Source organism: Salmo salar, chromosome ssa15 (assembly GCF_905237065.1).
Source record: "Salmo salar chromosome ssa15, Ssal_v3.1, whole genome shotgun sequence".
NCBI classification, from domain to species: domain Eukaryota; kingdom Metazoa; phylum Chordata; class Actinopteri; order Salmoniformes; family Salmonidae; genus Salmo; species Salmo salar.
The window spans coordinates 67,826,705-67,848,642 of record NC_059456.1 but is presented as its reverse complement, the minus strand read 5'-3'; the positions used below and the strand labels follow the sequence as shown (position 1 = coordinate 67,848,642).

The 21,938-nt window shown below is 45.5% G+C and overlaps 1 protein-coding gene across 2 annotated transcripts; it reads left to right on the top strand.

The window, feature by feature from the left end:
- On the top strand, positions 1-13,421 carry zgc:136971 (S9 family peptidase). 2 transcript variants are annotated; one of them, XM_014146331.1, is made up of 22 exons: positions 1-111; positions 389-521; positions 2,782-2,914; positions 3,091-3,178; positions 3,293-3,368; positions 3,547-3,698; positions 3,907-4,041; positions 4,248-4,339; positions 4,471-4,508; positions 4,647-4,768; positions 6,005-6,065; positions 6,234-6,328; positions 6,408-6,459; positions 6,572-6,660; positions 10,331-10,466; positions 10,564-10,647; positions 10,865-10,945; positions 11,033-11,121; positions 11,259-11,467; positions 11,702-11,804; positions 11,896-12,002; positions 13,147-13,421. In XM_014146331.1, the coding sequence occupies exons 1-22, from the start codon at positions 100-102 to the stop codon at positions 13,253-13,255; spliced, it is 2,196 nt and encodes a 731-aa protein (XP_014001806.1). In that variant the 5' UTR covers positions 1-99; the 3' UTR covers positions 13,256-13,421. The 2 variants fall into 2 exon arrangements, with proteins under 2 accessions (XP_014001806.1, XP_045551936.1); XM_045695980.1 differs by lacking the exons at positions 10,331-10,466; positions 10,564-10,647; positions 10,865-10,945; ... (3 more) ...; positions 11,896-12,002; positions 13,147-13,421 and adding an exon at positions 6,737-9,582 and having other exon boundaries at positions 6,572-6,705.
- Positions 13,422-21,938: the final 8,517 nt, after the last annotated feature.

The window sequence follows — 21,938 nt, the reverse complement described above, 5'->3', positions numbered from 1 at the left end:
CTTCCTTTGTGAATCCTACAAAATGTGTTGCTGCTGCCGCCTTGCGTTTGGTCTCTTCCATCAGCCCCTGTATGAAATGGTATCGGCCGTCGTGTCGACATGGAGTTCCTGGTAAAAGACAACTATTGTTATTTTTTTCACAGATTTATAAGTACCACTTTAGCTCAAAATGGACATTTGTGTTCCATCTACGTTTATCTTAACATTCGTCTATCTAACCGTTAAAATGAAGCTGATACATAATGTTCGTTTGTTGAACGCATGCAGTCACATGGCTTTATTATCACCTGCAATCGATGAAAGTGATTAGTTAGCTAGCTAATGTACTGTAAAAGTGTTCCCAAAAACAGTTTATAGCGGCATGTCTAACTAACGCTACTGCACCTAGGCACGAATGGAACCCGACGCTATCAGCACTTTGTATCGCGAATATAGTGGGTATCCCACCCCTATTTCTGCCTTCGTGACGGCGAATGACTACATGGCACTATTAAACGGCACGAGTTTCACTTTATGTACAGGTGAGACACTGCACACACACACGCACACAATAGAGATGTATAGAGATCGCAACGTTGTAACTGTCCCACTATGGTGTCTGTGAAACCACAGGTAGCGCCTGAGGCCATCACCATTTTGAAGTAGTCAATTTTCATCTGCTTCTGAGTTGGTTAACAAACTGAAAGGGTGTATTTTCATATATTTTTTTTATTTAACCTTTATTTAACTTGGCAAATCAGTTAAGAACAAATTCTTATTTACAATGACTGACTGTAATGTAACCAGAAACAATTAGGGTGTGGGGTTTCTCGCTTCCTCTGTGTCTGCTGCTACCATAGAGATACATAGAGGACTCATCTTGTGTCTGTGCCATTATAGCAAAGATTTCATAACTAACCCAAGATAGACCAGAGCATGTCATTTCCACCACTCTAGTCATTCAGGTTACGCCTCTACAGAGCTCTGGACATTCAGGTTACGCCTCTACAGAGCTCTGGACATTCAGGTTACCCCTATATACACTGTGCTCATTTAGGTTAGTGTTTTCCATTAGCGTCGGCTGTACAGCCGGTTACACTAATTTTCAGCTGGGTACTTTTTCCACTTGAATTTAACTATGCTACTTTTTTACAATTCACAAATCAGAAAAAAAAGTTCACGAGCCCCCTCCCACTAAAATGAATGATATGCATCTTATAGTGTGTGTCAGTCAAAGTGAGCGACGACAGGGAGACAGTCTGCTGGTTTGACAGTCTGCTGGTTTGACAGTCTGCTGGTTTGACAGTCTGCTGGTTTGACAGTCTGCTGGGTTGACTGTCTGCTGGGTTGACTGTCTGCTGGGTTGACTGTCTGCTGGGTTGACTCTCTCTGTACCTCCTGGGTGTGTATGTTGTGTACACTGTGCTTGCAGTCACATTTCTTTACACGGTGGGAGAGAGCACAGAGGAGGATGGTGGCTGGAGCTATAGGAGGACGGGCTCATTGTAATGAATGGAATAAATGGAACAGTCAAACATGTGGTTTCCATGTGTTTGTTTGATACCGTTACATGAATTCCGTACCAGCCATTACGATGAGCCCGTCTTCCTGTAGCTCCTACTACCAGCCTCCTCTGAGAGAGCATGATGCTCCTTCATTGTCTGGGAGTCAATTTGCACGTCCCATATAATGTGGTAACGATGAGTCGAAATCCACTTAGTACATTTTCTGGAACATTAATTTATATTCTTTCTCATGCTCATTGGCGATTTTAGCATGTAAATCTTGGTGGGGCAAACTCCCCCCAATTTTTTGGTCATTTCCAATTTGAGCAAATTAATCATAGTGGGCAGAGCCAAGCACGAGCTAGTAAGATCCTATTGGCTCGCTCTAGTATTTATTAGCGTATTTCCGTTAAGGAATGCCTACTTTGTTGTGTGAGTGTGCAATAACTCAATTCACCCCTACACTCCTTCTAAACAACATCATTTTTGGCAAAGGGTAAAGTCTACCAAATGCAGTCCACTCTGTTTGTTACAGATTCTAGTTTTGGAAACAGAAAACTGTATGGCGATCAAATGTTTCATTGATGAGAATATTTGCATAATTTTGGCCAAAATCCATCTTGCGCCGTCTTTTCCCAGTGCTGGGCTTCCTCACTACCATATTTGGTAGTGTGTGGAAACGCCAACCGGATGCTTCACATTTATACATCCAGGGAAATATCTGACTCATTGTTCTATATGTGACAATAGCGTCTATGACAGCATGGGCAGCGCCATTGAGGCTATCTCCATTTTGAAGTAGTCAATTTTCTTCACGATTGGCTGGATCCCTCCTGATGACCTGGATGGACATGACTCCAACAGGATCAGCCAATTAAGTGTGAAGTACCACCCAGTTGCTGACGTTAAAATGGCGGAAGCCTTCAATGCTACCTTTTGGTCACTAGAGGCCTCTATCATTCTGAAAGGCCTCAGTGGTGCTGCCCATGCTTTAACAGGCTTTTGGGCATTAGCCCTCTATACATCACACACACACACACACACACACACACACACACACGCACTGAAGAACACTGAACAGCAGACAAATTGGTACCCATAAAAAACATATGCAGACAAGCAGTTCTCCCTGATTTATGATATTTATAAACCTGGAAGTGTATTTGTTTTTTTTGACTGCTCGTGTGCTATCATGTTTGCTTGGTTGGGAAAAAAATTGTTTGGATTACTTTTTAAATCTTTTGATGGGGGGGGGAATATCCTAGTTATTAACCTCTCCTTCACCTGTGCCTATCAGAGTGGAGTCAGACTGAGACGGTCCGGGGAGCCAGACTGCACTATGCCCAGCAGTGGACGCTGATTCAAAACTACAGTAAAGAGACCGACATAGACATCCAACCACCAAGCCCCTGCAGCCTTTTACACAGCGAGTAAGTAGACAGACGGACACATTAACACTCCCTCACCACTCATTCTCCATCCCAGTGTCTGGTGTTGATGACGTAATGTGTAAGCTGATTATATAGGGGAGGTATTTAATAAAGATTACGAGAGGTCCTTCTCTGAGCTACCATTTTCAATGCTTTCTTCCTTCCTGCTCAAATAGATTTCTGAGTTCCTATTCCCTGTCTGGAGATCTGAAGGCGGTTGTCAGGGTAACCAGCGGTCAGGTTGTAGTACAACAGTTCCTGGAGGTAAGGATGGAGTAGTCTGGGTGTGTCCGTCATCATTTGGCTAAATTCCTTCACCCACCCTGATACGGTGCATACTGGTTTGCTTTAACTTTTATAGGGTCTGTTCATTTTCAGGTATGGAGCAACAGCTGTTTAAAAAAGATCCTCGATCTCACAGCTCTCAACAAACATGGGAGAGTGTATGAGGATGGTAAGGCCTTTTCCTGGGTGGTTTTAATGCCTATGGCGCTCTGAGTATTCTGTCCGATGCTAGACCTGTCCACTGTGGACCTAATCGGCGCCATTTGCTTGAATTCATCAGCCACACTCTCTCTCCATGTCGGTCTGTCTTTGTCTCTTGTTCGCCGTCTGTCTGTCTTTGTGTGCAGCTCAGTTTGGCTGCCTGGCCTGGTCTACATGTGAGAGCAGGCTGCTGTATGTTGCTGAGGGGAAAAGGTCTATAGGAGAGTCATACGCTTCAGCCTCCAGCCCATCAGCTGGAGAGCCAAGAGCAGGGCCCTCGGAAGGCCCTTCTGAGAAGGTATCAGAAACACCCTGATCACTTCTCCTCTATTACTTGTCTTTGTATTTTTAGCCATGCATTCAGTTGGATGTAGTCCTTAAAGTGACATTCGGGTGGTTCTGGAAGTACTCTTAGGATGGCTGCTATGTGTAAACATGATCCAGTGTTTATTTATATTCTTTTTTTCATGGCTTCAACACCCTTCCTTTCCCCTGTTGTGCATCAGGATAAGAGTGTGTACTGGGAGGACTGGGGGGAAGGCTTGACCAGTAAAAGTGTCCCAGTGCTGTGTGTGGCCGACGTGGCCAAGGGCACAGTAACAGTGCTGCAGGGTGTCCCGTCACACGTGTCCCCAGGCCAGGTGAGCAAAAACGGGGCCTCACACACCCACACCCACCAATAAAGGCATTAGCAGAGCATCGTATGGTATTTGCAACTTCACTGTAAAGATCACCAGTCACATGACATGTCTTGTGGTCATGTAATTCTATGTAATATCATGTTATGCCATGAAATGTAAATGTACAGTAATTGTTGTCATGCTGATTGTCTGTCTGGTTAACACAGGGTCTCTGGGCCCATGATGGCGAGTCTGTGTTTTTTGTGGGCTGGTGGCATGAGCCCTTCAGACTGGGCCTGAGGTTCTGCTCCAATAGGAGGTAAGGAACAGCCTGTGTAGTCTACTATGTTTACGTCGTCTCACTAATCAATATTCCAGAGTAATAGACTGATCAAGATATGCCCTTATGTGTTATTTTAGTAAGACTAAAATGAGAGCTTCTGGTTTCAGGTCAGCTCTGTTTTGTCTGGACCTGGAAGGAAACTGTGGTGAGTATTTCCTGTGTTCATTGTCATGGTAATCAACTTGTTAATTCACCATGAATTCACAGCGAATTAACAACAAAGCTTCTCTTTCCTCCTCTCAAACCTCCAACCTGCAACCCCTTCTTGTCTCTCCTTACACAGAGTGTCTGTCTGGGGACACCAGCTCAGTCTCGTCCCCCCGTCTGAGCCCTGATGGACGCTACCTGGTGTACCTGGAGGGACAGGTGTTTGGCCCCCACAGCCAGTGTCTCAGCATGCAGCAGGTGAGTCCCAGCCCGACCTCCAGCCTCCCAACTCCCAGACCCCAGTCCAGACCCCACTCCCAGCCTAGCCCCTAGTCCTCAGCGTGACCTCCAGACCCCCGCTCCCAGCCTAGTCCTCAGCGTTACCTCCCGCTCCCAGCCTAGTCCTCAGCGTTACCTCCCGCTCCCAGCCTAGTCCTCAGCGTTACCTCCCGCTCCCAGCCTAGTCCTCAGCGTTACCTCCCGCTCCCAGCCTAGTCCTCAGCGTTACCTCCCGCTCCCAGCCTAGTCCTCAGCGTTACCTCCCGCTCCCAGCCTAGTCCTCAGCGTTACCTCCCGCTCCCAGCCTAGTCCTCAGCGTTACCTCCCGCTCCCAGCCTAGTCCTCAGCGTTACCTCCCGCTCCCAGCCTAGTCCTCAGCGTTACCTCCCGCTCCCAGCCTAGTCCTCAGCGTTACCTCCCGCTCCCAGCCTAGTCCTCAGCGTTACCTCCCGCTCCCAGCCTAGTCCTCAGCGTTACCTCCCGCTCCCAGCCTAGTCCTCAGCGTTACCTCCCGCTCCCAGCCTAGTCCTCAGCGTTACCTCCCGCTCCCAGCCTAGTCCTCAGCGTTACCTCCCGCTCCCAGCCTAGTCCTCAGCGTTACCTCCCGCTCCCAGCCTAGTCCTCAGCGTTACCTCCCGCTCCCAGCCTAGTCCTCAGCGTTACCTCCCGCTCCCAGCCTAGTCCTCAGCGTTACCTCCCGCTCCCAGCCTAGTCCTCAGCGTTACCTCCCGCTCCCAGCCTAGTCCTCAGCGTTACCTCCCGCTCCCAGCCTAGTCCTCAGCGTTACCTCCCGCTCCCAGCCTAGTCCTCAGCGTTACCTCCCGCTCCCAGCCTAGTCCTCAGCGTTACCTCCCGCTCCCAGCCTAGTCCTCAGCGTTACCTCCCGCTCCCAGCCTAGTCCTCAGCGTTACCTCCCGCTCCCAGCCTAGTCCTCAGCGTTACCTCCCGCTCCCAGCCTAGTCCTCAGCGTTACCTCCCGCTCCCAGCCTAGTCCTCAGCGTTACCTCCCGCTCCCAGCCTAGTCCTCAGCGTTACCTCCCGCTCCCAGCCTAGTCCTCAGCGTTACCTCCCGCTCCCAGCCTAGTCCTCAGCGTTACCGCCTTATCAGAAAGAAGCAAGGATGGTCTGGAGGTCAGTGGGGGGTGCTGCTTATGCTTCGCTGGTGGTATTCTGCACTGTTATACTGTTATATCCTTACCTTCTCTCTGTCCGCAGTATGACCTGGAGACAAGGAAGATCTCGGTGCTGGTGGACGTAGTCAATAGGCCAAAGAAAGGTACAGAATTTGAATAACTTTAACGCAACATTTTGAACTTGACATAGAATGGCACCCCATTTCCTACTGCACTTTCCATCTCTTGCTTCTCACCCATTTCCTTCCCGGACCCAATCTATCAATTCCCGTTCCTGTGCCGCCCCCCCCCCCCTTTTTGTCTGTCCCTAGATGAGTTTGCTGGGCTGTATGAGGCTCTGCCACCTCGATGCTGGGCGTCAGACAGCCAGAGAGTGGTCTTCAGTAGTGCCCGGAGGAACTGGCGGGTATAGTGTGAACATGCACACAAGCGGACACAACTTTGTACTCCATGATCTCACTTTCCCATCTCTCCCTCTGTCCCAGGACCTCTTTGTAGTGGACAGGACCACTAGGAGAGTAACCCGCATGTCTGACTGTAAGCTCTCCTTTATATGATTATTAGTCTGTTGGGTTTTCATCTCCAGCTTCTTCAACTGAAACTAGTCCGAGCTGTAGCAAAACCGTTCAAGCTTTCTCTCTCCCCTCAGCTGAGAAATTTGGGAGCTGGAAGCTGCTCACCATCCAGAATGACCTCATGGTGGTCCACTGTTCCCATCTGAACGAGGCCCCACGCCTGGTAATACAGTATTGTGGTCATTCATATATCGCTCTGGGCATTCAGGTTACCCCTATACAGAGGTCTGGGCATTCAGGTTACCCCTATACAGAGGTCTGGGCATTCAGGTTACCCCTATACAGAGGTCTGGGCATTCAGGTTACCCCTATACAGAGGTCTGGGCATTCAGGTTACCCCTATACAGAGGTCTGGGCATTCAGGTTACCCCTATACAGAGGTCTGGGCATTCAGGTTACCCCTATACAGAGGTCTGGGCATTCAGGTTACCCCTATACAGAGGTCTGGGCATTCAGGTTACCCCTATACAGAGGTCTGGGCATTCAGGTTACCCCTATACAGAGGTCTGGGCATTCAGGTTACCCCTATACAGAGGTCTGGGCATTCAGGTTACCCCTATACAGAGGTCTGGGCATTCAGGTTACCCCTATACAGAGGTCTGGGCATTCAGGTTACCCCTATACAGAGGTCTGGGCATTCAGGTTACCCCTATACAGAGGTCTGGGCATTCAGGTTACCCCTATACAGAGGTCTGGGCATTCAGGTTACCCCTATACAGAGGTCTGGGCATTCAGGTTAGTGTTTTCCATTAGCGCCGGCTGTTGGCTGTACAGCCGGTTACACTCATTTTCAGCCGGGTACTTTTTCCACTTAAATTAACTATGCTACTTTTTACAATTCACAAGTCATAAAAAAAAAGTTCACGAGCCCTCTCCCACTAAAATGAATGATATGCATCTTATAGCGCGTGTCAGTCAGAAAGTGAGCGACGACAGGGATGACTGTCTGCTGGGTTGACTGTCTGCTGGGTTGACTGTCTGCTGGGTTGACTGTCTGCTGGGTTGACTGTCTGCTGGGTTGACTGTCTCTCTGTACCTCCTGGGTGTGTATGTTGTGTACACTGTGCTTGCAGTCACATTTCTTTACACGGTGGGAGAGAGCACAGAGGAGGATGGTGGCTGGAGCTATAGGAGGACGGGCTCATTGTAATGAATGGAATAAATGGAACAGTCAAACATGTGGTTTCCATGTGTTTGTTTGATACCGTTACATGAATTCCGTACCAGCCATTACGATGAGCCCGTCTTCCTGTAGCTCCTACTACCAGCCTCCTCTGAGAGCGCATGATGCTCCTTCTTTGTCTGGGAGTCAATTTGCACGTCCCATATAATGTGGTAACGATGAGTCGTGGCACATTAATTTATTTTCTTTCGCATGCTCAGTGGCGATTTTAGCATGTAAATCTTGGTGGGGCAAACTCCAATTTTTTTTATTTTCGGTGCATGTTAGCAAAGCCACTACACTAAACAGTACATGAATTGCACTATAACGGTGACCAACAGTGCCCACACATGGTTAAGACCTACATAAAGCTGTACCAACTATAGAGCTTTCTTTTCAGCACCACAGAGTGAATCCTTACCACTGCTACACCTGGCTATCAGCGGATCCTTGTCTGGCAGCGAAACCGTTCATTCAGCCTCATTTACTGCCTTTAAAAAATAATAGCTGATACGGCTGACTTGCTTAAACAAACATGTCTGAGATTTTCCAGTTCCGAGTTTCCAGTTGTTTTGAATGCTGCAGAAGTAACGCTGGATTGACAGCATGGCCAATGTATTCAACCTTTTCAAGCCCATCGTGTTCAATGTTTATCCTTTTTAAACACCCACCCCACTGAATATCAGGCTAGTAATTGCTTTGCGACGCTTGCAGTTAGCCACTGATTCCTTCCAAACCACTCATTGTTGAATTAGCGATTTCCAACTTGGTGTGTAACGTTTATGTCCAATGGCCGACAAGCACCGATAAGTTTTATCATAATTTCTCATATGACAAGGATTTGCCAGTAGATTGTAGACTTAATTCATGATGACTGCTAGCTAAGTATGATGTTGACATGATCAGTCCAATCAAAGCTACGGCAGATATGTGATTTGACGTCACTTTATCTGTGGCCAATGACCTTGAGCCTTCTTGGATGGACACTTCTAATGTAACTCAATGGCTGCGTTTCAAACATATAAAAGACACACCCTCGTCCACTTACCCTTGCCTTATGCCCTTGGGGGAATCCCCGTGGCCATATTTGTCAGTCCAAATGATTAGCCAAGCAAGGGAAGTTTGCAACGTAAGCCCCTCAGCCCTCGTTTTTAATGGAATTTGCAGGTGTGCAATTATGTTCACTTCGGGGCCTGAAATGCCCCATAATTCAATTTGCGATGATGGTACATCCGCTAAGAAAAGTCAGCCAAAACCTCAAGGTCAATATGGAGTCAAGTGTAAGTAAAAACAAATGTAAACAAGTTAGAAATTGTGCTGCTAATACACCAACACGTCTCGTTAAAAAGTAAATGTTTATATTTAGTTAGCAACTCCATGTGCTTGTGGAAAACATGTAGGTTACCCCCCTATACTGGTCATTTAGGTTACCCCCCTATACTGGTCATTTAGGTTACCCCCCTATACTGGTCATTTAGGTTACCCCCCTATACTGGTCATTTAGGTTACCCCCCTATACTGGTCATTTAGGTTACCCCCCTATACTGGTCATTTAGGTTACCCCCCCTATACTGGTCATTTAGGTTACCCCCCTATACTGGTCATTTAGGTTACCCCCCCTATACTGGTCATTTAGGTTACCCCCCCTATACTGGTCATTTAGGTTACCCCCCCTATACTGGTCATTTAGGTTACCCCCCCTATACTGGTCATTTAGGTTACCCCCCCTATACTGGTCATTTAGGTTACCCCCCCTATACTGGTCATTTAGGTTACCCCCCTATACTGGTCATTTAGGTTACCCCCCTATACTGGTCATTTAGGTTACCCCCCTATACTGGTCATTTAGGTTACCCCCCTATACTGGTCATTTAGGTTACCCCCCTATACTGGTCATTTAGGTTACCCCCCTATACCGGTCATTTAGGTTACCCCCCTATACCGGTCATTTAGGTTACCCCCCTATACCGGTCATTTAGGTTACCCCCCTATACCGGTCATTTCGGTTACACCACCCCATCCCGGTCATTTAGGTTACACCACCCCATCCCGGTCATTTAGGTTACACACCACCCCATCCCGGGTCATTTAGGTTACACACCACCCCATCCCGGGTCATTTAGGTTACACACCACCCCATCCCGGGTCATTTAGGTTACACACCACCCCATCCCGGGTCATTTAGGTTACACACCCACCCCATCCGGGTCATTTAGGTTACACACCCACCCCATCCGGGTCATTTAGGTTACACACCCACCCCATCCCGGTCATTTAGGTTACACACCCACCCCATCCCGGTCATTTAGGTTACACACCCACCCCATCCCGGTCATTTAGGTTACACACCCACCCCATCCCGGTCATTTAGGTTACACACCCACCCCATCCCGGTCATTTAGGTTACACACCCACCCCATCCCGGTCATTTAGGTTACACACCCACCCCATCCCGGTCATTTAGGTTACACACCCACCCCATCCCGGTCATTTAGGTTACACACCCACCCCATCCCGGTCATTTAGGTTACACACCCACCCCATCCCGGTCATTTAGGTTACACACCCACCCCATCCCGGTCATTTAGGTTACACACCCACCCCATCCCGGTCATTTAGGTTACACACCCCCCCCCATCCCATACTGGTTATATATGCATTGTCATTGCAGGTAGTGGCTTTTCTTCCGTTGGCCGGGGGGGAGGGGGAGGTGTCCTGGGACCCTCTGGGCGAGTCGTGTCTACGTGGTGCTATCGTCAATGTTCTGGACATCAGCCCTACGCCCCAGGAGGAGAACCCAGAGTACTGTGAGTCAGTCAATAGTGGTTTACAACTTGTCTGGTTGCCATAACTGCATGTCCTTGAGAACAATAAAATGAAGTAAGTTGTGTGTCTCTTATGTAGCTGGCCTAGACTTCGGGGCCCTGCTGGTTACGTCAAACCACCTTCCGTCACGCACCAAGGTTCCTCTGGTGGTGTTTGTCCATGGTGAGAGAAACCTCTGGAGAATCTAGCTCCTGGGCCGTATTCATAAAGCGTCTCGTAGTAGGAGCACTGGTCTAGGATCAAATCTTCGTTGTATATTTAATTTGTATAAAAACTGATCCTAGATCGGCACTCCTATTCTGAGATGCTTTTATGTATATGGGAACTGATCTATGAAAGTGATCACGGAGGACTCACTGAAGCTTGTGTTCTTTCCCAGGTGGGCCGCACTCCCAGTTCTTTGCGGAGTGGAATGTCACTACAGCAGTCCTGGTCAAACTGGGCTTTGCTGTACTCATGGGTAAGATAGTGGACTTCCTCCTTGGCTCACACCCACACACACTGGTATCCACTGATAGAATATTGTTTCTCGCTCTGTGTTTTGTAGTGAATTACCGGGGTTCCACTGGCTTTGGCCAGGACAGCATCCTCTCTCTGGCCGGTAACATCGGCAGCCAAGACGTCAAGGATGTGCAGGTACCGAGTGAGCTCTCAGCTGAAAATGACTACAACAGTTTCAACCCAGGGTGTCAGTCAGGTTGCTAATTTTTGTTCTAACTCAATACTACTAACACATCTTGTTAAACTAACCTCTTCCTAACTATCATTCCCAGAGGGCTGTGCTAACTGCCCTTGCTGACCAAACTGCTGAGAAGCTCTTAACCCTTGACCCTGATAAAGTGGTGGTGATGGGTGGGTCCCACGGAGGCTTCCTGGCCTGCCACCTGATTGGCCAGTTCCCAGACTTCTACAAGGCGTGTGCCGTCAGGAACCCAGTCATCAACGCTGCCACCTTACTGGGAACCAGTGACATCGTGGACTGGTGAGACTTGACACTCTGTCTCTGTATCAGTGTATAGGACTGGGGAGTCCTAAATGAGACTGTAAAACACTAATTGTAGTGCACTAGTTGGGGGATGGAAAGGGTGTGTGCACTGCATATTTAAGATGCTGTAAAAATAATAAATACATAAAAATACAAGTACTATGCAAATACAATGTGATTAATTGGTTGGTTGATGGATAGTTGTCCTGTGTCTCCCTCTACCTTTCCTAGGCGTTACTCTTGTGTGGGGCTGCAGTACTCTTATGACCAGCTGCCCACCCCAGAGGCTCTCACCACCATGCTCCAGAAATCCCCCATCACCTACGCACCTCAGGTTTGAGGTTCATGCACACAAATACAAACACACTCCCCTATAGCTGTCAATGAGACAAGCATATCATTTGGTTTCGTCTGTCTGTGTCCAGATCAAGGCCCCAGTGCTCCTGATGCTGGGGGGTAAAGACAGGCGAGTGTCCCCTCACCAAGGTTTGGAGCTGTACCGCTCTCTGAAGAGCAGGGGCTCCCCCGTCAGGTGACAACCGCTTGTTATATTATCCATCATCCTGCCCACATGAAAAAATAACTATAGAACACTACAGTACTTACTATAGAATTTGGCTCAAATGCATTAAGGAAAGAAATTCCCCAAAATAACTTTTAACAAGACACACCTGTTAATTGAAATGTATACCAGGTGACTACCTCATGAAGCTGGTTAAGAGAATGCCAAGAGTGTGCAAAGCTGGCATCAAGGCAAAGGGTGGCTACTCTGAAGAATCTCAAATGTTAAAATATATTTTGATTTGTTTAACACTTTTTTGGTTACATGATTCAATATGTGTTATTTCATACTTTTGATGTCTTCACTATTATTCTACAATGTAGAAAATAGTAAAAATAAAGAAAAACCCTTGAATGAGTAGGTGTGTCCAAACTTTTGACTGTTACTGTCGATGAAAAAGCTCTTGGTACATATTATGATCTGCAGCTTACCATGAGGTATTCGTACTCAGGCGACCAAAAACTTGAGACTTCCTTAAAATTAGAGTTTGTGCACCAGCTGTTGAGACACTCCTCCCCCTCTCAGCTTACCCGAGGCTGTCTTCTGATCTTACCAGTGAGGTGTATTGTCCTTGTTCAGGCAAGACTTCTTGAAATGTAGGATATTGCAGTTCTTCAGGTCCCGTTGATAGGATAGTCGCCAACAGTTTGTTCTCTAGTGATTGTACGTTCGCCAACAAAACAGACGGCAATAGTGGTCTAGATGCCCGCCGACGTAGACTAATCATGACGCCGCCTCGCTTGCCTCTCTTTCGCCGCTGCTTCCTCTTTCGAGTCCCGGGGATCAGGGCCAGGTCCGGGGTAAACGACCAGAGCTGCCGACTCGTTGAAGTAGAAATCTCTATGCGAATCGAGGTTCGCGATTGCTGTTCTGATGCAGAATTTGGTCAGAAGCCGGTAAGACGGCAGCTATCCACTGCAGCGCCGTCCTAGTTTAGCATTGTTATTAGATGGTTCGTTGACCTGTGTGAACTCTGGGCCGTATTTGTTAGGTACCTAATGGAAGCGGAACAAACTGAAACAGGGAGGGACTACCTGAACTTGTCCAATAAGAAATTGCTTGCTTTTGTTTTCCTACGTTGTCCGCTAATAAATACAACTGCTTGCCCTTGCAGGTTGCTTTGGTTTGCGGAGGACGCCCACTCTCTGGCTCGTGTGGACACTCAGGCTGACTGCTTCCTCAACGTGGTGCTGTGGTTCCAGCAGCACCTCTACCTGCACTGAGCCTCTACTGGTATGACTGGGGACACACACAGGGAACTGTGGAATTAAGACATCCACACTTGTGTGTACTGTACTCCTTTGTACATTTCAGTTGTTACCAGGTCCTTCTGGTGTTTTCTATGGTTGCATTATGCCAACAATAAATGTTTTGTTGAAAATATGACAACCTTTTGCGTTGATTGTAAATTGTGTACAACCTTCCGTGAGGCAATGGATGATTTACTTAACTGCAGATGTGGGATTCCTGTGGATTTGTCTGGAAAACATCCAAAACACCAGTGTTGGGGACGATACTCTAAAAATCTAGTTTGCCATGCTACCCATTACTTCACACTGGAAGAAGTTAAGCAAGACATAACTTTTTAATTCCAAGCACAGATGGGACCCTTGGAAATGAATTTGCTTAGGCATTAATCATGTAAAACACATTTCTTTATTGTGACACGGCGTCAGTGAGATTCAAATCTATGATCTTCTGTTTCCTATCCATGGAATTAGTCTACTGCACAACCAGAATGGAGCTAGCGTGCCATGTTTCTTTTCACTCATACGAGGCTGTTCATTTGTCTATTCAAACAAACCCCATTTCAAAGGAAACAAACACGCATTAAGATTAGGTGTGGCCAATTAGTCGGCACAGCCAACACACCTAAACGTTACTGAAGTTTCCTTGTGGTTTTTATGGAACGTTTTTTAACGTTCTCTGAACGTTACTAAAGTTTCCTTGTAGTTTTTATGGGAAGTTTTCTTAATGATCTTGGAGCAATTTCAGAACATGACTTTACATAGAACCATGAGGAAACCTGTGGGAAACATTATACAGAAATGTCCTCAACGTTGTTTCTTAGCGTTCTCTGAACTATTTGAACATTCCCAATGTCAGACCAGTTGGAGAATGTTCCTATAACATTACCAAAAATGAAATGTAACATTGTTTGAACTTTTAGGGAACGTTCTATTAAAGTAATGACTTTTTTTTGTGAAGTCCCTTAAATGTGCTGAGAATGTTCCAAAGCCAAGCAACTATCCAGCACCATTCCCAGAAAGTTGTGGGAAGGTTGTGTACAAATAAACCATAGGACAACCACATTCTCACCAAGCTCTAAGAAACATATGGTTCTCAGAACGTTATGTGATAGCTGGGTAGTTCACTGCATCCAAATTATTTTGTGTGTTCATATGAGAAAATCGGAAATGTCTATTGCAAGACTGATCACGTTGTGGTCATATGTTAAAATAATGTGTTATTTATCCTATTACACACAATGTTTCAAGTGAGAATTAGGCAGGTCGTTAACACTTGACACTCAGTGTCGTAACACTTTATGACATGGTCATAACAGCTGACAACTTGTCATATGGTCAACAGTCGTGACCAATATATTTACACCTGTTGTGACATATATTGCGTTGTTTTGTGGCTGTTACTGACACCTACATAAGTGTCAACCCACATTTATTCAAATGAGTTTTCTCCCTGCCATGAAGTTTCTTTTAATTTGAAAGTTTGTTTCTTAAATCCTTTGTTGTAATGAATTCTTGATGTTTTAAGTAGCTTGTAGGAAATCAACTTTGACACTTTCAAGAAGCATATTGATCATCCTGTGTCACTTCACTTGGACTAATAAAATACACTATGACACTGTCAAGAAGCATTGTGACCATCATATAAGCCTATCGCGTACATGCCCTCTATCAGACATCAGTCAAAAAGAGTGTCTTGTCAGCTCCTGAAATCTGCTCCTGCATTCATCCCGGTCATCAGCAACTGAGCTTTGGGGTAGGTGCATGTCTGACGTGTGCGCAATTACAATTGAATATGGTCAATAAAAATAATGATGTAATGTTTTTCCTTGTGTGGTAGGTTTTGTGGGTTTGACACTCTTACGTAGGTGACATAACCAGACCTAAAATAATGCAATATATGGCACAACAGGTCTAAATGTGTCACGAAGGTGTTATAACAGCTTCTGACACTATGTCTGCAGTTATAACTGCAGTTATGACATGGTTATGACTGTCAGTGTTGTGACTCTAGGTGTCAAGTAAGGTGTTACCGGCAGGTCTGATGCCGAAAAAGAAACTCAATTATTGCACACTTTACCCATATTTTATTTTTGTGAAAAAAGTAGGTTAGCTTCTGTAGTTCGCTACACTACTACATGGCACAAGTCATTAACTACTGAATTTAGTTCCCTACTCCCCAACACTGCAAAACACCATAGTCAACTGCAGACAAAAACATATACCTGCCGTGTTCAGACAACACTCACTCCCACAAGGGAACAATGGCACCTCTACAGATTACGTAACATACACAGGGGGCACAACCACACCTTCATAGATACCGTTCACACTCGGTATGAAGATAGCACTGACTCTCTCTCCATGGTAAAGTAGTATTTTTCAGGCAGATGATGTAGAATCCAATACTTCAACCCTCCTTTGGTGAGATTGAAAGAACCCAAAACAATGTGAGACAGAATCTGAGGATAGGGGAAAAAATGCAGTTTAAAATGTATTCCTCGTGACAAATTTATTTGAATATGAATGTTTCTGTTACTGTAGGGCTAAAACAGCAATACCTCTAGATTACTATCATTTATGATGGGTTGAACCCAAGCCGCCATCGCTTAACCATATTTCATGGTCATCTGTAAACATGTGGTTCTAGTTAATCTGATCTATCCAACCGGATCTCAATTTACCATCCTGTGGAGTACAGTGCAGTTCTGGTATCCACCACCAGAGAGCAGTAGGGGGTGGGGGTGCTGTTGGCTGAGACCACTCTATCTTTGACCATGGCAGCATGGCTAAGTCATCATTGTGTCCTCACCTCTGCTGTTGATGTTGGCTGGTGTCAATACTGAGCAGAGTGGTAGCAGTAGTACCCTGATGGCTAAAACATAAGATCAGAACCCAGTAGAGAGAGAGAGGCAGGCGGAAGGAAGGAAACACGAGCACTGTCGGGAGGGCAAGAGTGGACCCAGAGCGAGAGAAGTGGGCCGATTTGTAGAAATATGGCTCTGTTATGCGCTGGCCTTTGTGTTACGGTTCTGTATTTCAATGGTGGCCTGCGGCCTGTGTGAGGGCTGTTTCTGTACTGTCTGTTGTGTGTCATGTGTTGATGTCATTCATAGTGTCTGTTTGTATACCTCCCTGCATGTTACTCATTGTTTATCAGAATCTTAGTCTGTACCCAGTTAACACATTTGGTTCCTTGGAAATTGTGGGAACAACATTTTTGGTTTCCCATTGGTTCTGTGAACAAAGCCATACGTTTCCTGACGAGTAAACTGAACTTTAAAAAAAATGTTCTGAGAACGGAAGTGAACATTTCTCCTGTTCTGGGAACGTACATCTTTAGGTTGCAGGGAGGTTCTGAGAACGTTTTACTATGGTCCCTGAACATTTTCATGGGTTGTCTTATTAACCTTCTGAGAATGGAAATGATAGGTTATTTGAAGGTAATTAAATAACGTACTTAGAACATATTTTAATAACACTGCTAGGTTAGTTTGACTGTTTTTAATTCCAAGCGCAGATGGGACCCTTGGAAATTAATTTGCTTCGGCATTAATCATGCAAACACTTTTTGTATTAAGGCAGTGAGATTTGAACCTATGACTTTCTGTTTTCTATTCATAGAATTAGTCCACTGTGCCACTAGGATAGAGCTAGCATTCTGTGTTTTTTAATATTTTTATTCATACAAAGCTGTTCATTTTAGTCTATTCAAATACAGAAACACATACTCATTAAGATCAGGTGTGGCCAATTAGTGGGCGCGGCCAACACACCTCAACACAACTATGAGGATGTACAACATTCTTACTAGTGTTTTCTTGTGGTTTTTATGGAAAGTTGTCTTAATGTTCTGAGAACATGACTTTAACTAGAACCAGGAGGAATCCTGCAGAAAAACATTGTGCTGAAGTACTGAAATTCACACAGGAGAACATTGTTTGTTTCTTAATGTTCTCGGAACAATTTGAGAACACGACTTGAAATACAACCATAAGGAAACCTGTAGCAAATGATCTGAAATTCCCACCTAAGAAACATATGGTTCTCAGAATGTTATGTGCCAGCTGGGCAGAAATCTGTGGAAATGACCACAGGGTCTCCCTACACAACTCCACACCACAGTAATCTGTTCCATTGTATTCTCTACTTATACACCAACCGCACTGTCAGAGATACTGTAGAGTCAGACACTCCTGTGTGTGTGTCTGGGAGAGTGGGCTTCGCCAAAGGGCCTGTGTGACCATAAAGCCTTAAAGGCCAGTGTGATGGGAACTGGGCAGCAGCTACCTAATTTAATTCAGGTTCACAGCACTGCTCTGTGAAGACTGGACCTTTGACCAGCTCCCTGTAGCTCGTCCACACATCTGAGGCCCAACCCACTGTGAGGTCAGAGGTCATGCATAACAGGATGCCTGTGAACCCACACAGCCTTTGGTCCAGCTGACCAGGGTCACCAGGTGGTCAGCAAGACCTGTGACCAGTGAGTGCCAGCCTCACGATTGTTGTGTTACCTCTGACCTGAATGTAGCATCTTTCATCTGAGGGACATAGAGGATAGATGGAACATATAAGGTTTTTAACAACAGGAGCGAGAGCCATGTGTTAAGAATCTCTCTCTCTCTCTCTCTCTCTCTTCAATTCAATTTGTTTTATTGGCATCATGTAACAATGTAGATATTGTCAAAGCTTACTTTAGATATTTACAATATGAAAATAATAAGAATCAAAATTGTCAACAGGACAACAGTAACAACAATAACCAAGAGTCAAAATAACCATACATTGGACAATAACAATAAGCATACAGTAGATGACATGTGGAGGTTGATTGGTCTGTCAGACACTGTCCCTCATCTTATGGCAGGCAGCAATGTAGTGCGCTGCCAACCCACAGCTCTCTGCGTCCTCCCCCAACAGGACGGGTAGCCTACTCTCATCAGAGAGGTCTTTGAAACCTTTAATAAGGGTTTCAAATTTGGGGAAATGACACTCTCTAATTGTTTTATATTTTTTACATTTTGTCAGGAAATGCAGCTCTGTCTCAGTGGTTGCACAGCCTTTCCTCTACAGGGAGCCAGGCTTTCCTGTGTCTACCCTTCTCAATGGCAAGGCTGTGCTCACTGAGCCTGTATTTGGCGTTGTTCTGCGTTTGTATCAATTTGAACGGTGTTGTAGAGTGTTTTAAAATGGATTCAACTGTTCTGCCTGCGGCTATGGAACCCTGACCTGTTCACCGGACGTGCTACCGGTCCCAGACCTGCTGGAACCCTGACCTGTTCACCGGACGTGCTACCTGTCCCAGACCTGCTGTTTTCAACTCTCTAGAGACAGCAGGAGCGGTAGAGATACTCTCAAAGATCGGCTATGAAAAAGCCAACTGACACTTACTCTTGAGTTGCTGACTTTTTACACCCTCGACAACTACTATGATTATTATTATTTGACCATGCTGGTCATTTATGAACATTTGAACATCTTGGCCATGTGCTGTTATAATCTCCACCCGGCACAGCCAGAAGAGGACTGGCCACCCCTCATAGCCTGGTTCCTCTCTAGGTTTCTTCCTAGGTTTTGGCCTTTCTAAGGAGTTTTTCCTAGCCACTGTGCTTCTACACCTGCATTGCTTGCTGTTTGGGGTTTTAGGCTGGGTTTCTGTACAGCACTTTGAGATATCAGCTGATGTAAGAAGGGCTATATAAATTTGATTTGATTTGGTTGTCCATATGTCACCATTTTGTATCGCTAATTCCTCGTTTCAATTTTTTTTAGCTTTTTACAATTTTGCCACAAGTTGTTTGTGTCAGCTGCTTGCTGTTGTACTGTGCTTTTTTGGTTCTGAGTGTACATTTATAGTTTTAAAGTCTCAGTAATGAAGGCGTAATTCACCATTATTTGGCTCTCTGTGCTTTTGGTTAGATAGCGTTCTAAGTTTTTTTCCTTATAATTTTACAATCTGCATCAAACCAGTTGTCATCTGTGGTCTTTTTTGTGTGTTTTTTATCAATTTCAATTGTGCTTCTTTTGCCATTTGCCTGAATATATAGTTGATGTTTTTTACTGTTAGATTGATGCCTTCTTTACTGTGAGTGAATGTGGTATCCAGAAAGTTATCTAAGAGTGTTTGGATATTTTGGTTACAGGTTGCTTTCTGGTGTTCTTCGGGTGCTGTTTTGGGCCCATCTGTATGAATTTCTGATGTTGTACAGCTTACTGGGCTGTGAATGTGTGGTTGTTTCCATGTCTGTTCTTTTGAGGAACGACGTAATTTGGCTGTGATCAGACAGAGGTGTTAGTGGCTTGACAGTGAATGAGCTGAGAGAGAAAGGGTCAATGTCTGTAATCATATAGTCTATTGTACTCTCTCTCTCTCTCTGGGGCCATATGGAGTTTGTGCTAGCTAGGGCTGCTTCAGCCCTCAAGGCGATGCTAGTAGCCAAGGGGAATGGATACATACAAGATGGAGGGGTTTTAAGAAAGCTCTCGCACACAATCTGCAGTTGTAGGTTTGAGAGAAGCCCCAGTCCCCTCAACTCCTCTCCGGTTGTGTTCTTCAGTCCTCTTCTTACCCTCTCCAGGTCCACATCAACGAGACTGCGACACGCAGTCCATAAAGGACAAGTCCCCTGCGAAGGAGGTGAAGTTGCGTCGATGAATACACACACGCAGACACTCACACACATGTATTCTGAAGACATGAACTCCATGGGATCTCCGCCAACATACGAATGTCAGATTGTCAGTGACGTCAGTACCCACCGGGCAAAAAACTGGTTGAATCAACGTTGTTTTCACGTCATTTCAACCCCCCCCCATAAAATCAATGTGATGATGTTGAATCAACATGGAAAACTCCCTGGATTCACAAAAAGTAATCAATGTTAGGGCGTTTAGTATTTTTTCACCGTACTTTTACCCGAAATCCAATGACATTGTGACATTTTTGGTTGAATTCACCATAGTTGACAACTCAACCAAATGTAAATCAAAGCTAGATATTGAACCGACGTCTATGGCCAGTGGCTAGTGTTCCATAGGGAAGTGTTGAAAACGTTGAGCTGGAATGCAGAGATTGTCTGACTCTTTCCTCCTGTCAAACTGTCAGCGTATGGGGATTAACACTTATCCTCTCCCACCAGTAGAGTGGTGGGCTGAATACTCAGTAAACAGCAATTATGTTTGGAAGTGGGACAAAGAGGGGAAATAAGAACAGAGGTTCGACCTTGACCAGTCACACTTGTTTATGTGGATGAGTTTATGAGTTACAACTGCTGTGGTGGACTTATGCATTTCTCGCGCATGGAGCATTGTGGAAATTATTACAGAGATTGGTTATGCGTGAGGAAATGGTGGATGGAGAAAACAAAATGCAAATGCGGAATGTTTTTCGTTCCTCATGTGCGACAATGATAGTAATTACGAGTAGGTGTGGGTGTTATGTATGGTACGACATGCTATACGTCATACTGTACGTTGTTATGGTTATGTATGGTACGACGTGCTGTACGTCATACTGTACGTTGTTATGGTTATGTATGGTACGACGTGCTGTACGTCATACTGTACGTTGTTATGGTTTACGACAGTGTGCTGCTTTACGGATGAATGGGTTGTCAGAATGAGTGGCACATGTCATTAAACGACAGAGTGATATACAATGTGAAACTCATTCTGACAACCCATTCATCCGTAAAGCAGCACACTGTCGTAAACCATAACAACGTACAGTATGACGTACAGCACGTCGTACCATACATAACCATAACAACGTACATTATGCGTAGATAATAACCAACCGGCAGTATGACGTACAGCACGTCGTACCATACATAACCATAACAACGTACAGTATGACGTACAGCATGTCGTACCATACATAACCATAACAACGTACAGTATGACGTACAGCACGTCGTACCATACATAACCATAACAACGTACAGTATGACGTACAGCATGTCGTACCATACATAACCATAACGTACAGTATGACGTACAGCACGTCGTACCATACATAACCATAACAACGTACAGTATGACGTACAGCATGTCGTACCATACATAACCATAACAACATACAGTATGACGTACAGCACGTCGTACCATACATAACCATAACAACGTACAGTATGACATATAGCACGTCGTACCATACATAACCATAACAACGTACAGTATGACGTACAGCACGTCGTACCATACATAACCATAACAACGTACAGTATGACGTATAGCATGTCGTACCATACATAACAGTGGGTATCTGGGTGAGAGACTGAGGCTAGCAGGGGTAACCGCTCTCAGGGGAATAGGAAACAGCTGTATGGGAAACAGCTGTATGGGAAACAGCTGTAGTAAACTCCAGATTATTCTCGGTGCTATACCTTGAGCGCCACCTCCACTCACCTCGTTTATCCAACCATACATACTCTGACACATCACTTTGGCAGTCAGTCACCACACACACACACACACACACACACACACACACACACACACACACACACACACACACACACACACACACACACACACACACACACACACACACACACACACACACAATGTGTCGCACACTTGGACTGTGTGTCAATGCATAAGTCCATTACCATTGGGGGAGGCCATCTCTCACACACAACCCTAGGTAAAAAGGGTTCCA

Coding starts and splice junctions, on each gene's coding strand:
- zgc:136971 (XM_014146331.1), top strand. Junction 11,468..11,701: donor ACCAGTGACATCGTGGACTG/GTGAGACTTGAC, acceptor TACCTTTCCTAG/GCGTTACTCTTGTGTGGGGC. Junction 11,805..11,895: donor CCATCACCTACGCACCTCAG/GTTTGAGGTTCA, acceptor GTCTGTGTCCAG/ATCAAGGCCCCAGTGCTCCT.